The 20,379-nt window shown below is 45.8% G+C and overlaps 1 protein-coding gene across 11 annotated transcripts in view; it reads right to left on the bottom strand.

Annotated features, from left to right (window-relative positions):
* Positions 1 to 592: 592 nt before the first annotated feature.
* The window catches only part of SEC22C (SEC22 homolog C, vesicle trafficking protein), a 30,906-nt gene continuing 11,119 nt past the window's right edge, over positions 593 to 20,379 (bottom strand). For 5 of the 11 annotated variants that reach the window (XM_047739378.1, XM_047739377.1, XM_047739379.1 and 2 more), the window contains 6 exons: positions 18,262 to 18,470; positions 15,464 to 15,627; positions 13,405 to 13,584; positions 10,960 to 11,078; positions 9,309 to 9,374; positions 2,623 to 7,410 (listed from right to left, as the gene is read on the bottom strand). In XM_047739378.1, coding sequence (XP_047595334.1) covers positions 7,210 to 7,410; positions 9,309 to 9,374; positions 10,960 to 11,078; positions 13,405 to 13,584; positions 15,464 to 15,627; positions 18,262 to 18,443 — 912 coding nt within the window. In that variant the 5' untranslated portion in view covers positions 18,444 to 18,470 and the 3' untranslated portion in view covers positions 2,623 to 7,209. The other 6 variants (XM_047739383.1, XM_047739380.1, XM_047739386.1 and 3 more) reach the window with 6 other exon arrangements.

Raw genomic sequence — 20,379 nt, 5'->3', positions numbered from 1 at the left:
GGCAGCATTCGGGGCTAGGAGAGCCTCCACGGAAGCAGGTTTTCTGGGCCTCAAGTCCGGTGAAGGCTGGGCAGCCCCAAGGCGAGATTGCCAGTGGCAGTGCAGGCCCCCCGGGTTCACCTAGGGCTAGCAGACTTGACTGCTGACTCTAGCAAGCGTTCTCTCTTTTCTTCAAATTCCTATTATCCCTAACTCACTGGCTCCTGGCCCCTTGTAGGCAACCATTCAAATGTATTTAACACGCATGTGTTAAAATATAGTCTTACTAAATATTTTATCATCTCATGTGCATGTATTTCTAATCAGATGCATGTTATTTTTCTACTTGTTTCCACATTTTAGAGATCCATCCATGCTGCTGCATTTTGGGTACTTCTGTCCGCTGTGTGGTGAGTGCAAGATCCACAACGTGGTGTGGGCACATGAAATTTGGGTAGGTAGCCAGCCATCTTCCTTTGCGAGGGCCGCCATGACCAAGTACCACAAACCAGGTGGTTAAACAACAGAAAAATTTTTAAAATATTTATTTATTTATTTATTTATTTAGAGCACAAGCAGGAGGAGCAGAGAGAGAAAGAAAAATCTCAAGCAGACTCCATGCTGAGTGTGGAGGTCCATGTGGGTTTCGATCTCACGACCCTGAGATCATGACCAGAGCCGAAACCAAGAGTCTGGTGTTTAATCGACTGCGCCGCCCAGGCGCCACCAAATGATGGAAATTTATTTTCTCACGGTTGGGAGGCTGGAAGTTTGAGATCGAGGTGTCGGCAGGGTTGGTTTCTTCTGAGGCTTCTTTCTTTGGTTTGCATGGTTTGCAGATGGCTGCCTTCTCCCTTCCTCCAAACACAGACATTCTGAGTTACTGGGGTGGGGGGTCAGGACTTCAACATATGCATTTGGGGAGGGCACAGTTCAGCCCATGGCAGTGGCCTTGCCCTTCCGGTGGCCTGTACGTAGAGTCCTATATCCCCCCACAGCCTCCAACACTTGCTGCCATCCAGCTTTCTAAGTCTCACCCAACTAGTAGCATAAGGTGATATTTTACTGTTGTTTTAATATTCATTTCTCTGTATTCCTGATGATTTTAAACATCTTCCTATGTTTCTTAGCCTTTTGGGTTTTCTCTTCTGCAACTTGTTTTTCTATGAGGTTGCTGTCTTTCTTGCTGACCTATAGGAATTGCTTATGTAGCGATCCCTATCCGTTTCAGACATTGTAAAGATCTCGCATTCATTTCACTCTGCCTGTGACATCCTTACTTGCATTTAATCAAATTCATCAAGCATTTTACCTCAAAGGTTGTACCTGTAACTTTTTACTTTAGGAGCACTTTTCTATCCTAGGTCACAAAGGAACTTTCCTTCCTGTTCTTCAATGAACTTTCTAGTGTTTACCTTGCACATCCGACCCAGCAACATTGGAGAGCTGACTGCACAGCCAGGCAGCCCTCCCCGGCCAGGGGCACTGAAGGGGACCCCTTCCTCTCCAAGCCTCACTCCTTACGGGCACTGCTCAACGATGTGTGACAGTTGTCACGCAGCACTTCTGCTCCCGGGCCCCATTAGTGGGTAGAGCCCAAGAAAAAGGAAGGCAGTTCATCAGCCTGAACTGGCACCCAGCCCTCCTGGCGCAGAAAGGGCAGCTTTCATGGGCCAAGATTCCCCGTTTACTCTCTGCAGTGCCGCCAATGGCATAGGGAACCTTATTCCCAGCCCTGGGGAGGGAGCTCTAGGCTGCACTGTCACTGGCTCCCTAGGACATGCCTCAACTTCCCCACCTGAGCAACAAGGGGCTTGAACCGGGTGATGTCCCAAGGCTCTGCTGACTCCCAAATCCTGAACCCAATACCTTTGTGTTTATTTTGGAATATTTTGCCCTCCCCCCAAAGTTTTTTACTCAGGACAGATGGTGGAGAGAACCATGGAGCTCGAATTCCCCCGATGTGTTTGGGATACAGGCAGGAGAGGCTGGTGCATTTCCTTTCTGGGAATTCTGTCAGCTGCTTCAGGAAGGATCTCTGCAAAAGGGTGCCATCCCCTGGGCCTGGAGCCTGACGACCCGCTGGCGGCTGTGCCTCCTGCTGGCCATTTTGTGGCAGGGCTGGTCCTGGGAGACGGAAACCAAATGGGCCTCAGAGCGCAGACAGGAGCTCAGAGACTACAGCAGGGTAAATGCCGGCTACAGGCACAGATTAGCAGAAGCCAAGCCTGCAGATAAGGCAGGCCTCCCTGCCTGCCCCCACCCAGGGCTGCTCCCCGTGACTGCTATGTTGGCTTTTCCAAGGTCTCTCCTGGACCCATGATGGCATTCCAGAGTCTAGGTATTAGTGTTAAGGACTGAGGCAGCGCCCCTGTCCAGACACTGGACAGGAGGACCTGAATTCCACTTCTCTCAACATCCCCCCTCCATTATGCCAGACCCACCTCACACCCTCTCGGAAAACAGACCTGTTGCTCAGAATTTTTTTTTACACGAATACACGCACATTAATAAGCACCTTGGGTTTATTCTCCTCTCACTTCTGAAGCCACCTTATTTGATTTATATATACATAGTATATAAATGGCTAAACAATATTCTTTACATACGTTAACATGTTTAGGCTTTACTACTGTGTGAGAGTTTGTTAAAACATAGCCATCATTTATTCAAAATAGATCTTTGTTATTACATGAAAACAGTAAGAAGCTTGTACAACATGGACAGCAAGCATTCAAAACGAAGATGTGAAGTCAATGGTTTTGCCCTGGCTAAATCAGCCTCAATCTTTTATGCACTTAGTAGAAAGTCTATTAAATAGAATAGAATTCCGGGGGAGGTCAAGTCGTAGGAATAATTCATGAAATAATACTTCTGATGTAACCCCAGAATCACACGAGGGTTAAAGAAGGTCATATGTACCAAGCACAGGTTAGAACAATGGATCTGATCATTTTACCCTAAATAAAAGGCGCTTGTGGGCAGCAGCTCTGTCGTCAGTACACATGGCCAGATGTTTCCATATCCGGCCATTCCCAGATCACACTGACGAGGCCTTTTCCACAGGTTTCCTGCCAAGACGGTTTCCCAGAAACAGATCTGACATCACTGCTTCCCCGAAGGGAGAAGGTGGGAGAATCAGAGCTCTCCTCATTTGGGTGGGGGACAGACCCTGGGTTTGGTTCAACCTGCAGAACCAGCCTCCCTGGGTCCTGGAGGCCTCAACGCCAATGGTACCAAGAGCTCTGTGATTGGAGGGCAGGAGGCAGGTTCAAGGAGGAGAAAGAGAAGCCACTACCTTTCTAGAGTGAAAAAATGAGTCCATTTACATTGCAGTCTCATAAAATGCCCATTTCTGTAAGAAGACACAGCCACACCATGCTGCCTGAAGCTTGGACCTCCTTGTATAAGGTGAAGGCTTTTCTCCTCCTGCACGCGACCAAGGGATTCACCCAGCACTCTCCTCTACTAGGCTTTTATCCTCCTGCAAGCATGCAGGGGGAGCAGGCTGTTTCCGCCACTCCTCAGCTGAGGACACCGAGGCCTGTGGGCATGACATGCCCCTACCAGTGCAGGGCTGAGTAGAAGAGTCAAGCCGATCCCCAGGCCTCCCCCATCTCTCACAGGCACATCTCCTCTCTCTTCCTCCACCATGGACGCAGTGCACAGTGGAACTTCTCTGTACCTAGGCAGGATTCTGTGTGGAAACATCTGGAACGTGAACCATACTGCAGCAGGGGTGCACATCTATCTCCACAAATACTCCTGTGCCTCCTGGTCCTCACCTGTGCTGCTCTGGGCATGCATGGCAGCGGGCTCCTAAGGGCCACCAATCCCCCATATTACAGTGAGGGGTTGATTCCTTCCAGGAACAGCAAACATCAGCCCTGGATGCAGCCCCAACCTGCCCAGAGGCAGCTGCTTGAGGGCCCCCCACTCTGCTCCCCACCTGTGGCCTGCTTCCCATGCCCCCAACCGCTGGCCCTGCTGGGTGTCATTTTTGACTGTGAGCAGTGCTGAACACCCAAGTGCTCCTCCCCACTGAGCGTGGACTCCCACATGTGTGCTGAAGCTTCTAGCAGCACAGAGGCAGAGAGCTGGGCCTCAGGGCAGCCCAGCAACTACAATTGAAGATGGCTTTCTCATCCCTCCAGAGATTCCAGGTTCAGCCTGTGTGTTCAGGGCTGGAATGCATGGGACAGACATGGAAAGAGGCAGAGGAGTCCTAGAGAATGGGGCCACCTAAGAAAGGAACAGGGAGCTCCAGAGGAGGCAAATGTTTGAATTTCAGCACTCTTCTTGACACCCTTTGGCCTGCTCCTTAAGGAACTTTAAAATGGTGGGCCTTGCCTCACCATGCCTGCAACAAGAGTTCACATGTAACAGGGGGCAAGCCTGAGAAGCAAAACCAGGAGCCTCTAGTCACATTCCTTCTGCTGCCAGTGGTGGGGCTTCCTGTATTGAGAGGAAGTGCCAACCTAAATATGCCCCCCGACTGTCTCCAGCCAGGAAAAGGAAACTCAGGAATGATCCACATCACAGTAAGGCTAGCCTAGGGAAATGAAAACCAGAGTCTGTGCGTTTCTTTGACCAGCATACTTGGGGAAGGGAAAACCCTTCGGGCCTTGGCCCCTTGGTTGGGAAACCCTGGTCAAGAGTGCTGAGCCACACTGCCAGCCCAATACAGTAGATGGGAACAACGCACTCCGATGTTTAAGATCTTGCAGCATCTGATCCCAGAAGGCACTCTGAAGGTTTGTTTTCAACATTATTTCATCTATTCCTAGATCTACCCCTGGGAGGTCGGTTGGGCAGGTGGTATTTTACCCCTGGGAAAACAAAGTGCTAGAACAGCAATGAGTCTGTGGGGGAGTGAGGAGAACTCCTGCAAAGTGGCAGGGAGCAGCTTTCTAGCATCAAGGATGGCACAGCGGGGTTGCGGGGGTAGAGGGAGGCACAAAACTTCAGGCCTGAACCAGCCTGCGATTTCCCTTGGACAATATCCCCAGAACTTCTGTCCTATCACTTACCTCTTCCTCCAATAAGCTGAAGCGTCTTTCTGCTGGATTCTAGTTAAACAACACTTACGTACTGTTTGGCTAGGACATCTTTTCCCTTTTGTTTGCAAAAACCAATCTCAAACCCCATGTAGATGCTAATTGAGGACAACCACTTCCAACCAGGGGTAGATAACATCCCTGCTGCTGCAGAAGCATTCACCAGGAGGGACTTCTCTTCAGGGATGGTTCTCTACTGTCCGCTGAATGTGGATCACAGGCTCAGACCCCAAGAGCAAGAGCATCTGGGGTACAGGGCTACACGGCAACATCAGTAACACAGGGGCTCAAAATAAACAACTAAATAAACCTACAATTCACTTGTAAGCTGTTCTTATCAACTTTTAAAGCCCCACCCCCTTTTTTTTGGTGCTTCTAATTTACAAGGATTTGTTTCCCCTCCTTGGCTTCCCATTCTATTCTACCATCTCTTCAAAATTATGTCCCAGAAAACCTTTAGATGCACCTGCTGGGTATGCAGAAAATCATGCAGATGTAGAATCGAAGGAGAGACAACAATGAACTTGACATCTGAGGATAGTGCCAATATACCTCTCACAGCCAGATATTGTTTGATTAAAAATAGAAAATTGTATTATAAGAAAATAAAATGACTGCGGCAACATTTTCCCAACAATTTCCAGTCACATAAACTTGTTTTTCTTAAAGTGACATCAAGGTAGCTCAGTAGCAATACACTAACAGTAACAACCAACTACAACTGAATTCCCTAAAATAATATTCTTGCTTTCCCCCATGTACTCAATAACTCTTGAAATGGTTTCCAACTTTTTAAAAACTATCAAAGTAGGATTTCTTAATTTATTAAGACCACATAATTCAACCTTAAATCCCATGCAATTGCTGTTGAGCTATTCAGATTCCTACCAAGAAGAATCCAAAGGGCAGGCTCCCAATACGGTCTCCTGAATGGCACTGGACAACTCAGGCTGAAATTTCTGGAGACCTAAGGGACCTTATTCAGAGCCCCATTTTGGAAAGTTGTGATCAATCAACTATTTTGAAAATGAGACCAAAAAAGTAACTTTGCAGAGCACAGGGTTAGTTATACCTTGATGAAGCTTTAAAAAAATTAACACCTACTTAACTCCTGTTCATAAAGAATGAGGTTCTCGATCTAATTAAGATGACTGGGAAAGGTGTAAAGGAGTAATTAATTTGGGAGGGCTTCTGGGAACAGGGACACAAGGTCAGGCATTGCTCATCATTAAAATGACAGGTGCCCAGCTGCCATGTACAAGGCTTATGACAAGAGCATTTTTGTTTGTTTGTAATGCCCCCTGCATCTATAACGTGCCACTATGTGAATCCAGTCTGTGGCCCACTGCAGAGAGTCCTGAAATTCTCAGGCTTATAAGCTCATGGTCATGCTCACGATCTATGATCCAGTAGCACTGGTTACTCAATTTCTAAAATACTCAGATATGCCCTGCAAATAAATAAAAAAAACATTTCCATACCCACGCAGCTCCACCACCATAAAAAGTTGTAGATAAATTAAATAAATTCAGCTTTCTTAACCATTTTCTCAGCTTAAGTTTACCCTTTCCCTAAATGAAGATAAGTTCAATTTATATCCAAAATATATTTAAATATTCTAAAGGTACCATACCAGACCCAAGTTATCAAAAAATGTAAACAAAATTTATCTAGCTTATATTTCTGAGCTGTATTTTAAAATTTTTAATTCACCCTGTATTGACCCTCTATGAGAAACTAACCAAGTCACATTTAGACTGAAAAGCTGATTCGGATTTCAAAGTGGTTCCTCAGAGACAACTGCCAGTTACTAAAACTAGTGTTATTGGATTTCGTGGTTTATTGCGTCATTCGATTGAAAAGACCAAAACAATTCCGTTCTGATCTTCCAGTAATGCTCCTTGGGGGGTGAGCCCCCAAATTCTGCTGTCCCAAGGAGAGGTGCTGACCTGGAGATTCGCTGTAACGCTCAGCACAAAGCGGGGCCTGGGTCTCAAGCCACCTCCTGCCTTCCACTGCACCTGCTCAAAATCCCCCACTGTCGCTCTCCGCCTGGCTTGGTCGAAGGGAACTTCGAGGGTGAAAATCTGAGATGAAGTGGAGAAGCCAGAAGGGAAACAGAGATAACCCTCCTAAGAAAGCCAAAGGATCCATTCGTCACACAGAGTCGCCTTCACACTCCACAGTCCCACTGCTTCTCCTGAAGCTGCCTGGTCAGTATCTGATGCGAAGACAGAGAAGCCACCCCGATGTGAAAGAGGATTTGCCAGACATTCCGCAGCCCATGCAGGTACACGTTGCCCAGGCAGATAAAGAGCAGCAACAGCACCACCTTCCTTGTCCTGGCTGGACTGTAGAACAGGTACAAATAACACTGAAATGACACCAGAAGAGGCAGTCCAATCAGAGACGAGGAAATAGCCACGGGTCGGACGCAAGAAGCACGTCTTGCACCTGCACGCATGCGCACTGGCTTATTAAACCGAATTCACTAAGTGCGACCTGGACGCACTGGGTGAGTTGCTGGTAATCACTGGATGAAAGTGGAGATTCAGAAGACAGAAGAGAAGTGACACAGATATCACAGGAGGAATGAAAACACGGCACTCTTTAACACGTTTAAGAAACACAGAGCAATGCTCCGGCTGTGGGCTGTGGATAAAGAAGAGATGCAGGTAAGGGGAAGAGAGCCAGGCTAAGACACCCCAACGAGGCTGACTGGCCTCCAACTAAATTCTTCCTTCAGGGGAGTCATGACAGGCAGGACAGCCCGTGAAAGGAGCCATCTTTTATCATTTGTTTTTTCCTGAGTTACAACTACATCAGGGACCAACGTTCCCTAGACATCCCCCTTATCATGTCTTCAAAAACATTTCTGAAACAGGGAGAGTCTCACAGCCGGGAGAGCAACCGGTATTTTGTATAGGGCTATCACAGAGAAAAGAGGCCATTCTTGTTCTGCGAAAGGTAAAAAGTAGCTTTTTGGTTCAAAGTTGAAAAAAACAAGAAGCACATTCTCAAAACCCAGAGCAATTCAACAAAGGCTTAAGCTCCACTGGGTGGGGGAGAGCTCCCCATTGAAAGTGCTATCCAAGTAGGAATACAGCTGAGATAACAAAGGCCAAGGGATAAGACCCCCATCCCCCAGCCCTGAAACGCAGGCTCTGAGCACCTCAAATGGCAACACCCAAGGCTCCGGAGACTTGATTTCTCAAAAATGAGTGCATTTTCAGTCCTAGGTTGAAAATTTCTTTTGGGACAATCATGTCCTTCTTAAAAAATAGACCATTCTAGGACGGATGCAGAAAAGAGAAAAGAGAGGAAGTATCATGAGAACAGAAACTTTAATTGAAAGGAAAACAAACAAAAAAGCTTAAGAATGTAGAGAAAATACTGAAGTCCTCGCCTTTTGTGGAGAATGAGGAAAGAAAATTACAGTCAGGTTTTTTACTAGAATGAACTCTGCCTATAGGGGATTCAAGAGCTCCATTTTACTCCACCCCTTAAGTATGACACTTACTTGAAAATAACTAAATAATAATCAAAGCCCACTATTAATGTTGCAATGTTTATCTCATTTCCTAAGGACAGATTTGAATCAGATGGCATTACTATTAAAAACAATTTTGGGGAGGGGCTCCTGGGTGGCTCAGTTGGTTAAGTGTCTGCCTTTGGCTCAGGTCGTGATCTCAGGATTCTGGGACTGAGTCCCGCATGGGGCTCCCTGCTCACGGGGAGTCTGCGTCTACCTCTGCCCCTCCTCCCACTCATGTCCTGTCTCTCTCTCTCCCTCTCTCAAATAAATAAAATCTTAAAAAAAAAATTTTTTTTTTTTTTTTAACCTAGTCCTGGGTTTAAAAAAAAACACATATAAGTAGTGGTTACTTCTGCAGAAGGACAAATCTATACTTGGAGTGCCCTGACTATAAGTAAGACCCTGCCCGACATTAGTCAGGCCCAACCTAATCCCCACAGCAGTCTCATCCCTCCCTTCTTGGGTGTTGAGTCCAAATTTCTGGCTTCTGTTCAGCCATTGTCAAAGGCTCTGTGGCCTAGGGCAAGTGGCTTTCCCTTTCTAAGCCCAATATTCTTCCTCTGTAAAATGAAACAACTGGGCAGGATGGCCCTAGGGTCCCTCCAGTAAGGACCTAGTCCATGACATGCCTTGGTGGAACAAAATCACATCTAGAAACTTGTTGATGATTCCAAGAGAAGGACAAATTAAGTCCATGGAGTTCAACCCATTCATCAAAATATCAATGTTTCACCCACCTGGAAAATACAGGCTACAAAAGGAATAAGAAAAGCCAGAATATTTCCAATCTCCTCGTGGGCAACCTAAAACAAATATAAGAAACAGATACAAGAAAAGGAATATTCAGATGAATGGCAACACTAGGACATGAAGCCCTTCACACCTCGTTTGCTCTGGTATGGTGGATAATACAAAATCCCTGGCTGGGGGAGACATAAGTCCCCGTTTATTTACCAGAGCAAGGGTTGGCATGCAACTGTTTTCAACAGCCTGGGCGCACCACGCACCCTCATGTCCCTGTGCTTCTGTGCTAAGTGCCCAAGCTGGATTGCCTCCCAACGCCACCACTTCTCAAAATCCTACGCTTCTATCAGCACTCAGCTTTCCCTAACTCCACCCAACCCCGGGTACCGCTACCTCCTGAGTGATGTCACCACACTACCACCTTGCTGGCCAGGAACCTGTTCTAGTGTGTACAGATGCCTGGTAAGTATCGGGGTGTGAATAACCATGAACAAGAGTGGGAACCATGGCACACATTGGCTAAAGACAGGATATGGTGACAGGAGGTCACTGCTGCCCCTCTCCACACAGGTGAGCCTACATCAGTCTCCTGAGACCCAGCCTCAGCTGTGCTTCAGACTTTGGCTACCATCATCATGGCTGTGAGCATTACAGCTCTATTTTTAACAGTAGTATCTATCTGCTTACGCCTACAGTGATTCTGTACTTCTTAAAAAGTGTTTTAAAGGGCGCCTGGGTGGCTCAGTCATTAAGCGTCTGCCTTCAACTCAGGTCATGATCCCGGTGTTCTGGGATTGAGTTCCGCATTGGGCTCCCTGCTCCACGGGAAGCCTGCTTCTCCTTCTCCCACTCCCTCTGCTTGTGTTTCCTCTCTCACTGTCTCTCTCTCTGCCAAATAAATAAAATCTTTTTTTAAAAAAGTGTTTTTAAATACTTGAAATTTAGGGAAAAAAATGTTTTAAAAGCACTGAAATAGAAAGTTGCTTTGATTGGAGCAGGCTGGCAAATCAGCTTCCTGGTGCTACAGCTCTCTGACAAAGACACAGGGAGGGTAGTATCTGCATGATATAAATCAGAGTAGGAGGAACTTTTCCCAGGGGGACACAGCCTGAACCTCAAAGTTGTAGAATCAAATTTGCTCTTGAGCCATCGGGCCCCTGGTGTGACTCCTGGGGCCCCATGGATGTCTCCGTAGCACACTAGTTCTCACCAGATCCCCCTCGGGCCTCTGAGAACAACAGATACAAAAGAGCAAGTCTCATATTTGTTCAGCCAACTATAAAGAATGGACTTTAACATAAAAATCATATTTTAATTAAAAAATTTTGAAATCTTAGGGGCGCTTCGGTGGCTCAGTTGTGAAGTGTCTGCCTTCGGCTCGGGTCATGATCCCAGGGTCCTGGGATCGAGCCCCAAGAGCTCCCTGCTCAGGGGTAAGCCTGTTTCTCCCTCTCCCACTTGCCCTGCTTGTGTTCCCTCTCTTGGTGTATGTGTGTGTGTCTATCTCTCTGTCAAATAAATAAATAATCTTTTTAAAAAAAAATTTGAAATCTTGGTGCATAACAACCTTATAAGTGAAGTGGATCTCCACCAGTTTCTTCCACTATAGGTCCTTCAATGTAAAGTACAATAAAGAAAGGTTACCTGTAAAGAATGTTCTGCGAGGTGAATCCCACGGATGAGATTCAGAGCAGCACACATGATATTGAGAATAAGCGAGAGGACACCCAGGGCTGTCACTGGTTCCATTCGGAAATTAGGAGCTTCACAATTAAAAAAAATAAGTGTCTAGTGAACATAATTTCTACATGAAAGAAAAATAAACAGAGACATTAACTAGACCTCCACTAATGGCAGGCTCAGTATGTTAAACACAGAATTACAAACGTATTAGCTAAAAGCAGCAGCTGTTAGAGAGCAAAAAAGGCAAGAAATGAAGGACAGAATGGATCTGGGAATCTGAAGTGAGTTCTTCCAGAAAGAGGTCCTTCTCCAAAGAAGCACAGGTTTTTCAGGGCCTGATTTTCTCTCTATTTAAAGCTGTGGTTTTCAGCCAGCGGTGATTAACCCCTCAGTGGATATGTGGCAATGCTAGAGACATTTTGGGTTGTCAACACTGCAAACAGGGTGTCAGTGGTATCCAGTGGGTAGAGGCCATGAAGGCTTCTGAACATCCTACAATGCCCAGGACAGCCACTCACAATGAGGGATCATCTGGTACAAAATGTCAGTACGGCTTAGATTGAGAACTCCTGATTTAAAGCAATGTATGGCTTTATCTGTAAACTGGTTGTCAAATTCTGACAGCATTTCTATCATATACTTCAACTCTCAAATTTTAAACAAGGACAGTATTCAGTGTCTCCTGTGCTTCTAAAGTAATTCACAGCAAATGCAGTTTCTTAAATTCTAAAATAACTGGGAAGAGGAGGGAAACATTGATTATTTGAGCTATAAGCTGTTTCTGGAACTCTAGAACAAATGATCATTCTCTCTTCAAAGACATCTGCTAAGACTGATTCCAGGTCACACAATTAAATGGTGACTCCCTCCCACCCCCATTCTCTTACTGTGATCTTTTAAAATCATCCCTTCTTGTCCTACATTTCACACACACACACACTCACACACACACACACACACACGTACAAATATCTAGCCACAACCCTACTGATGCCTGTTGTTAGTGTGTTAGAGTTTCCACCGAGCTATCCAAGTTCCTATTAGAACAGAACATGCTACCTGTAAAGATTCTAGCCTCGGGACAATAGGGTGAGTCAAACCACTGTAAAATGTCCTAGAAAGATAAGCAAGTTGACATTTTCTGGATTTGCTTCTCTTGTCTAAGTGGTTAAAAAATAAAACACATATTACAAAGTTACCCCGTCTTTACATAAGGCAAAAGAAGCAGCTTGGGGCTCAAATGCCCCATGCTAAGAAAGTTAAGTCCATTCCCAATATAAATGACCACTTACTGACTGGCATGAAAGCCAATCCAGGAAAGTATTGGTTGAAATAGATTAAATCAAAACACAAAGGTAAGCCAAAAATGTGAACATTTTTAACACACCACTTTTAAATTTCAACCAATGAGCTCAGTATAAAAACTGTTAAGATAATTAGACTGTTATAGTGGAGACAACTCTATCTTTCAAAGAAGGATTCAGTTCTTACACCACTACAGAAGGCTTAGGATATAAATATCCACTTTAATTAAAAATTGGTTTGTGTGTAACAAGGAAAACAAAACAAAACAAAAAAAATCATGCTTTGTTACATGGTAGGTATTTAGTGACTAAAGGGGTTAATGCCAGATCACGTCACGGAATGCCAGGGCACTCAGCTTGGTAAACCACAGGGACAGATGGATGTCCCCAGGGCTCACGGAGAACCAGACAGTGAGAACGTTAGAAGCTGCAGCTCTGGCCCTACCTGCTATTATCCCCATGCCCTTCCCTCGCTCTGTTAAAGGGGACAAGGGTTTCTCAGTGGAGATTTGCAATGTTGCACTAAGTGATAAGGATTCCCTGGGGCACCTGGGTGGCTCAGTGGGTTAAGCCTCTGCCTTCAGCTCAGGTCATGATCCCAGAGTCCTGGGATTGAGCTCCACATGGGGCTCTCTGCTCAGCAGGGAGCCTGCTTCTCTCTCTCTGCCTACTTGTGATCTCTGTCAAATAAATAATAAAATCTTAAAAAAAAAAAAAAAAGATAAGGATTCCCTGTAAAAGCGAAAAATAGAAAAGAGAAAGAGAAAGAGCATGTATAAATCTACAGTTTAGTAAGTAACTTCCTTCATGTTGAAACTTGTAGACTTCACCCCAGTTAAGGAAACAATCTCTCAAGTCAATCTTCTGAACGTCATCACGAGTTGCCCACTCCCGCAATCAATTCGCTATCGTAAGAGTCAAGTGTTTTCTAACAGTCACCTGCAAACAGGATCAGTCCCTATATTTCCCCACATATTTCATCACCCACCCCCCAAAAAGCCTCCGATTTAAAGAAAAAAGAAAAAAAAAAAGGTCAGTGTCCATTTGAAATGCCTAACGTCATGCCATCTTCATCAACACCAGAGCACAGCTAACCACTTACCAGGCTCCAAGTGTATCTGTGTGTGACCGTTCATTATTCCATTTGCCACATCGGTGTCCTCCAGAGTGAGGACCACTGGAGGCTGGAACGCCAGCTCCTCCTGAATTTTTTCCAAGCTGCTCCCCATCTGAACACAACTTACGTGGTTAAAATGCCACTTCACTTTCTGAAGGATACTGTCTGCAAAAAGAGAGCAACCCAAGTTAAGCAGCTGCACGGGAATGGATCTCACAGAACAATACGTACAAAATGAAATTCACGTTTCTAAGCAAGCTACTAAGTCAGCCAGTGTGTTGAGACATACCTAACAGTCGAACAACTACTACGTGTCATTACCGGTCTCATCAATCTCTTCAGTGCATAATACTTAAAATACGCATGTCTACAGAGAAGGCAATGATGCTCTCCAGCATCTCAGCGATGAGGGAGTCAAAGGATAGGGGCTTGAGTCTTAGCTCAGCCACTTCTGATAGCACAGTCCAGGGCAATTCACTGAAACGTTTCAAAGCTTAACAAGGGAAGACAGTTATTCTTGAACTAATTACCCCAAAAAAAGGCATGTGAGAAAAAAATTACAAATAAATGTGATTCTATAAACTAAGATTCTATATTTGAAAGGTATTGGTTTTAATTATCGTATTTACCTTAGTATTAATCCACTACCAAGTTTTAGTAAGTATCTGAAGTAGTTTCAAACAGACTGGCAAAGCAAACTGATGCATAAGGCAGACACAGAATAGCTACTATGATATTCTCCTTCCACTCAGCAGGGGGCAGGCATGATGCTGGGGAAGGGTCTGCTGTCAGAGTGCACACAGCGCTTTAGCAGGAAAGCACATGCAGCGCCGAGGCGGGGAGAAGAACAGAGTCCACAGCTACTAAGGGACTGACAGCCAAGGGACTCCACAGCTGTGGTCTGTCCGGGGCTAGCTGCCCTCTTTGCAGGAAGAAGCGGGGCTGAGAGCAGCAGTGAACAAGGTCTCACAGGGAGACTTGGGGAGAACCTTCTGTCTGTGTCACAGGTCTGCCAGGCAAGAGGCCTGTATCCCAGGGACTTCCCCAGCACCTCTTAGGTGACAAAGAAATGCCAGCCGGTGGGCCACATGAGGGGGTCTGAGGGCTCTGGCAATAGTTCCAGAAAGTGACACTTCTCTGCACCCACCAGCTGCTGCCAGTCCCTTATTCGAGAGCATCACGGAGACAGCAGCTGTCTACACAGAGGCCACAGAAGGCCCCCCAACTCCCACCTCAACTCCTGTTCTCCCGAGAGCTCAGGATGACTTGACTCACCTGAGAAAAACAGAGCATACGCTGTAATTATCAAGCCTCTACAAGGCCTCTGTGGCAACGCCTAGGAAAAAACTACCCTCTTTCAGAGTAGTATTTCTGACCTCTGAGCAAAGGCCTAGTTTTTCTTATTTCCAAATGGATGCAGACCGATACTCTGATAAAAGGCAATAAAAAGACTGCAGGAATGTCAAATTACTGTATGAATTTCTAAACATTTGTTATTCTCACTTTCTGTACCAACCTCACGATAAGGGAACCACCCTTTGAGTAGTAACTCTAGAGCAGGGAGAGGTTGGCAAGTCTTCTTAAAGGGCTACATAGTCAATATTCTCAGCTTCTAGGGCCTGTATGGTCTCTGTCACAACTATTCAATTCTGCTGATGAGGGACAAAGCAGCCACAGGCGACCCATAAAATAATGAGCGTAGCTGACTTCCACTTTATTAAAAAAAGACAAACCAGGCACCTGGCCCTCGGACCACAGTTTGCTGACCCGTGCTTAGAGGACTAATGGGGAAAAACCGAGATGGGTTTCACCATTCCCCAACCCTGCCTCAGGCTCTGAGGAGATGGGAAGCCAGCACTAAGCCCTGAAGCTTTCCGGGCCGCGTCAATCACAGTGAAATCTCAGGGAACCAGGCTGACCTCCAGTGACATGCTACAGCACCTCCAGAGGTTTTCCTTGATGGCCAAAAGCCAAATCTAAACCATCAGTTTGACACACACAATGCCGTAAGAGAGAGCAATATATAAGAGAGAGGGTTACAAACCGAACTCAAGAAAGGCGTACGGCCTGGAGGCCAGGCCAATACAGGTGGTATCGTAGGAAGCTGTGAATTCCCACCACACGGTCTCCAGGAAGCAGAAGGCCATGGCTGCTGGACACTGGCGGGAGCAGATAGCCATGCAAGCCACATCCCGCAAAGAAGAGAAACTGAAACAAAGGGGCAACACCTGCATTAGCGGAGGGCCGACCCCTGTATTCCTGCCCCATACTCAGACACAGCCATGCCCGCGCCCGGCACCTGCCTGGCCTTGAGCAGCCCTGTAGCTGTTTGCTGCGTGTTTACTCTCTCTTCGGCTGGCCCTACCTGGCACTTTGCCTTTCTCATCCTTCCGCTAAACTAGGGAGCAGCTATTTGCCACTGACATTGTGTGATCGCTCTTTTTGATTCCTGAATGAGGGATGCATGTTCCACTAGGGAGAGGTAGCCTCAGGCTTCTCTATGCCTATAGAGCAAAATCTTCTTCTTCTTTAATCGACACTGAAAGCTTTCTAATGTTTAATCATCCTGGCATACTGAAATGAAGCCTTCTTGGGGGCAATTCATATATATTCACGTACACACAACTGCTAGATTTAGTTTGCTAATGTTTTCTTTAGGACTTTTGTGTCTATGTAATTTCCTTTCTTGCACTGTCTCTGGTTGTGGTATTGGGGTTATTCTGGTCTCATAAAACTGATGCAGGCTTTTCTCCTTCTTCCACTACTTTTCAGACTATCATGCTACCGTTTCAGGTTCTGGGGACTCAAGTTCTCTCTGTGGTGTCTACTGACTCCCACTCATTGAAAAATAGCTCTTTTGGTGTTCTGTAATTTTTGGTGAGAGGGACCAGTGTGAAGCTTTTTTTTTTTTTTTCTGTAAGAATCTCTCAAGGACTGAGTTGAGGCACACTTCTGGAGAAGCTTTTCATTTGCTCTGATCAGCTAGCTACTCCAGGAGTGTCATCAGTCTGGAACCAATACCAATCACTGAACCTTGGTTTAGACTTAAACTCCAGTCCCACATGAGGCACAGAAGCAGGGTTCCAATATCTTAGATGAGATTTTGCTTTTCCTTCCCATTCAAAGCCAAGTAAAGATGAGCAACTCCTGTACTGGTGGGCGGCTATTTCCCACCTGTCACGGTACCACCAGGGCTGTCGCCTGACCAGAAGGCCTTCCTCATGCCCGGGTCTTGTTCCTACGCCTCACCCAGTGGACGCCCACAGGCCTCTCCCTTTATTTGTGCGTGCTGAAACTCAGGGCCTGAGTTGATCCTGACTGTTCCCCAGGAGCCTCAGTGTCAGCTCACGCCCTTACCACCTTGATATCCTATTCCTTGTCACTTCTGGGACCTTGGGAATTCTTTCTTACCAGCTCAGCTACACATTGAGAACAATTTCTCATATACATTTACCCACATTTCAGGATGTTTCTGGCAAAGAGTTTTTAGGTTATACTGTTCTATCATCTTTTCTACATTAAAAACTTTGTCAATTAAAAAAAAAAAAAAAAGGACAGGACGCCTGGGTGGCTCAGCTGGTTAAGCGGCTGCCTTCGGCTCAGGTCATGATCCCAGCGTCCTGGGATCGAGTCCCACATCGGGCTCCTTGCTCAGCGGGGAGCCTGCTTCTCCCTCTGCCTCTGCCTACCACTCTGTCTGCCTGTGCTCATGCTCACTCCCCCCCCAACAAATAAATAAATAAAATCTTTAAAAAAAAAGAAAAAAAGGATAACCTCCTCCTTATACAAGGAACTTTCCAGAGGGCTTAAGTCTGTCTAGGGTGAGTATTTTCTATTTGAAAGAGAATCCCTATTTGTGGGCTGACTGTGTCTCCCAAAAAAGATATGCTGAAGTCCTAACTCCCAGTGCCTGTGACTATGACCTTATTTGGAAACAGTCTTTGCAGATGCAATCAAGATAAAATTAGGTTATAACGGATTGGGGTAGCCTCCATCCAATGACTGGTGTGAAATTTCGTTACAGAGACAGAGGGAAGAAGGCCATGTAACCAAGAAGGCAGAGACTGGAGTAACTCTTCCACGGGACATGGAATGACAAGGACTGCCAGCAACCACTAGAAGGTGGTAGAGAGGCATGCAAAGGCCTTCCTTAGAACCTCCAAGAGCCCATGCCCCTACGGACACCTTTACTTTGGACTTCTGGCCTCCAGAACTGTGAGAGAATAAATTCCTGATGTTGTAATTTATTAATAGTAACTGTGGGAAAATTTTTCAACCCCTTAACTATAAAATAAGCTATAATACTGCTTACCCGTATGGAAAAAAAAAAGCCTGTTTCATCTGTGAAAAATAATGGTGAATATTTAATCCAAAATACAAATGAGCAGAACATTTTACATTCCAGTTTTCACAAAAGACTGCTGAAACACCCAGAAAGTCCTTTGAAGTCACAGACCTTTTTTTCTTTTCTTATCAGAGAAAAGTTTTCCTATTTGCAGTCCAGCACCAAGTTCCCATAGGATGTTAGATAATCAGAGCATAATGAGGAAGGGACACAGAGGAAGGTGGTTTCAGGTATAGCTCAGTTTTTGCTCCTGAGCCCCCAGAGTCCACACACTAACAGAAGGGCAAGAGTAGGAGCAGCAGGCTCTGTGGGGGGCGAGGCGGGTGGCAATCACGCTCCCTTAATTCTCTGGCTGTAAATCCACACCACCTCAGACCACTATCTGACAGCAGACCCACTCGTGACACAGCATGTGATCACCTAATGTTATCCCCACACATGCTTCACAGTAAACCGAAGTTTGCAGATGTTCTGAAAAAGTGAGCATGCTTGCTTACTGTATATTGAAGTCACATCCTTCCGCAGAACCTCGACCTGGGTACTGGGCCAGTCGCAAGGCTAAAGTCTTGAGCCGTCTTCGGCATTCCAGAAAATCTTGAGTGTGGTAAAAGTCAGTGGAAGCAGAGAGAGGCAGTCCATCCCTCACCCTCACCACACAGGCAAAAAGGATCATAGACATGGTCTGCAGGGGAAGTCATGAGGACACCTGAGGAAAGCAAGGTCATCTTGTTACTGAAGGCAGATGATAGTGACAGAAACATCCCTGTGTCTGAAACGTCATTCTGGTGGTTTCACCCTCACCCCCACTGGAATTGCAGATGTTGCCTGTATTACTACCTTCCTGGCCTCTACTGCTATGTTGCTCCCTATCTTCCTCCTTTGTTTTCCTTCCTGTCTCTCCCTCACCTGTAACCCTGCTTTTCCTTCTAATGAATCTCTCCCCTTCCAGAATGAAACCAACTAGGATGAGGGAGAAAGGAATAGAGAAGCAAGGAAGCTGCATCAGAAAGGCTCAGGAGCAACAGCAATGACAGGTGGGTAGCTGGGACACAGGTAGCAAGATGGCCCCAAAGGGACTGGAGGTACCTGACCTGGAAGCATTAGGGGTGGGGTCCAGTGCCCTGTGCATTTCAGGTCACCCGGGGAGGCAGGTGTTGAACAGTTTAGTTGTCTTATCCTCACTGGCAGTAGAGGGATTCTGATCATCAACCTGAGTTGGTGGTGGGGAGAACAGAAGGCAAAAATGGAACTGAAAGCCAGAGTATGTCCTCCTGTATTTCTGCAAACATCTGATACCAAGCCAGTCTTCAAAATGATGACTGAGTCCCTACAGATGGCTAAAAAAGGAAGTAATTTAGCAAATTATATTACAGTGAGATCCTAAATATTTGGTCACAATATGTGGGCACTAGTAAGAGACAAAAGGAAATAGATTCTGAGCCCTCATGGTACTCTTGGCAAATCAGAACAAGGTGCTTCTCAGGGTAGAAACAGCCTGGACCAGTTCTGCTAGCAGAGCCTGGCTAGGTTTTAGCCCTAGCCGTTAACTCTGCAGGTGCTGGCACAGGGCATAACCTACACACATAAGCTATGGTAGCCCTACCACCAGAGATCAGTGAGGCGGCCACTGCAGCTTTAATGGCTCGTTCCATGCACCTACACATCCTGTTTCCAAGACTGGGTTTGTGAGGTCCTCTACCTGATGGGCTGTTAATAGGTACAGATGCTGGTAGACTTTCCTTTCCAAGAACTCCAAAGATGTAACCTCATTTGACCTCTCATTTCCTATAAGCAGGAAGAAAGGGGTACCCTCTGATGCACACTCTTCTCTTCACCTCTGTGGCTCGATGTATTCTCTGCCTGTGTCTGCTACTCCTCTGATCTCCCCATATCCAAATCCAGGTCAAGGACTGTCTCCAATCCACCCTTTCCGTGAAACCTTTCCCAGACTTGTCCAGGCAGAAGTACATCTACTTATCTCTTTGTTCTCTATTTTACTAATTTGCATTTCCATTACCTAAGTGTAAGTTTTAAGAATAAAGACCATATATAGGATGGATAAACGAATAATTATTCCCATTTTACCCATGAAGAGACTGCAGTGCTATAAAAACAAGAGAAGGCAAAAAGAAAAATTAGTCTATAAGCCAACAGATCCTACCAAGTCCATTGTCCCATCTCCCCACATATTCCATTGAGGAATAAAAATGTGAAAAGCCCCAGGAAAAATGCCTCCACACACAAAAGTGCTAAGTTCCCAGCACGGCTAGCAGGGCCTGGCCAACGGCCAGAAGGCCCTGTGGGCTGTACCACAGCTGTTTGGCCAATACTAAGACCTCGAGCACCGAAGAGGTCACCAGGGCTTGGATGTACGGAGGCTAATCTCATTACCTTCTTATACTTTCATGAATGTTTGAAATATTTAATTCAGAAATAAATTTTTAAAGATTTATGGGCACAAATCCCTGATAGAGACAGGGGAAGACTAAAAGATCAATGTGAGACTAGGACTTAGTGGGGAAACAAGAACCAGAACTTGCTTGTTACCTTGACAACAGTGTTATTTTGGTGAATGCAAGGTACAGCCATTCTGCAATGCATGTAGACAAGTGTTT

The sequence above is a fragment of the Lutra lutra genome, chromosome 1 (assembly GCF_902655055.1).
Source record: "Lutra lutra chromosome 1, mLutLut1.2, whole genome shotgun sequence".
Taxonomy (NCBI): domain Eukaryota; kingdom Metazoa; phylum Chordata; class Mammalia; order Carnivora; family Mustelidae; genus Lutra; species Lutra lutra.
The sequence above is the reverse complement of the archived record's forward strand: the minus strand, read 5'-3'. Positions and strand labels throughout refer to the sequence as shown.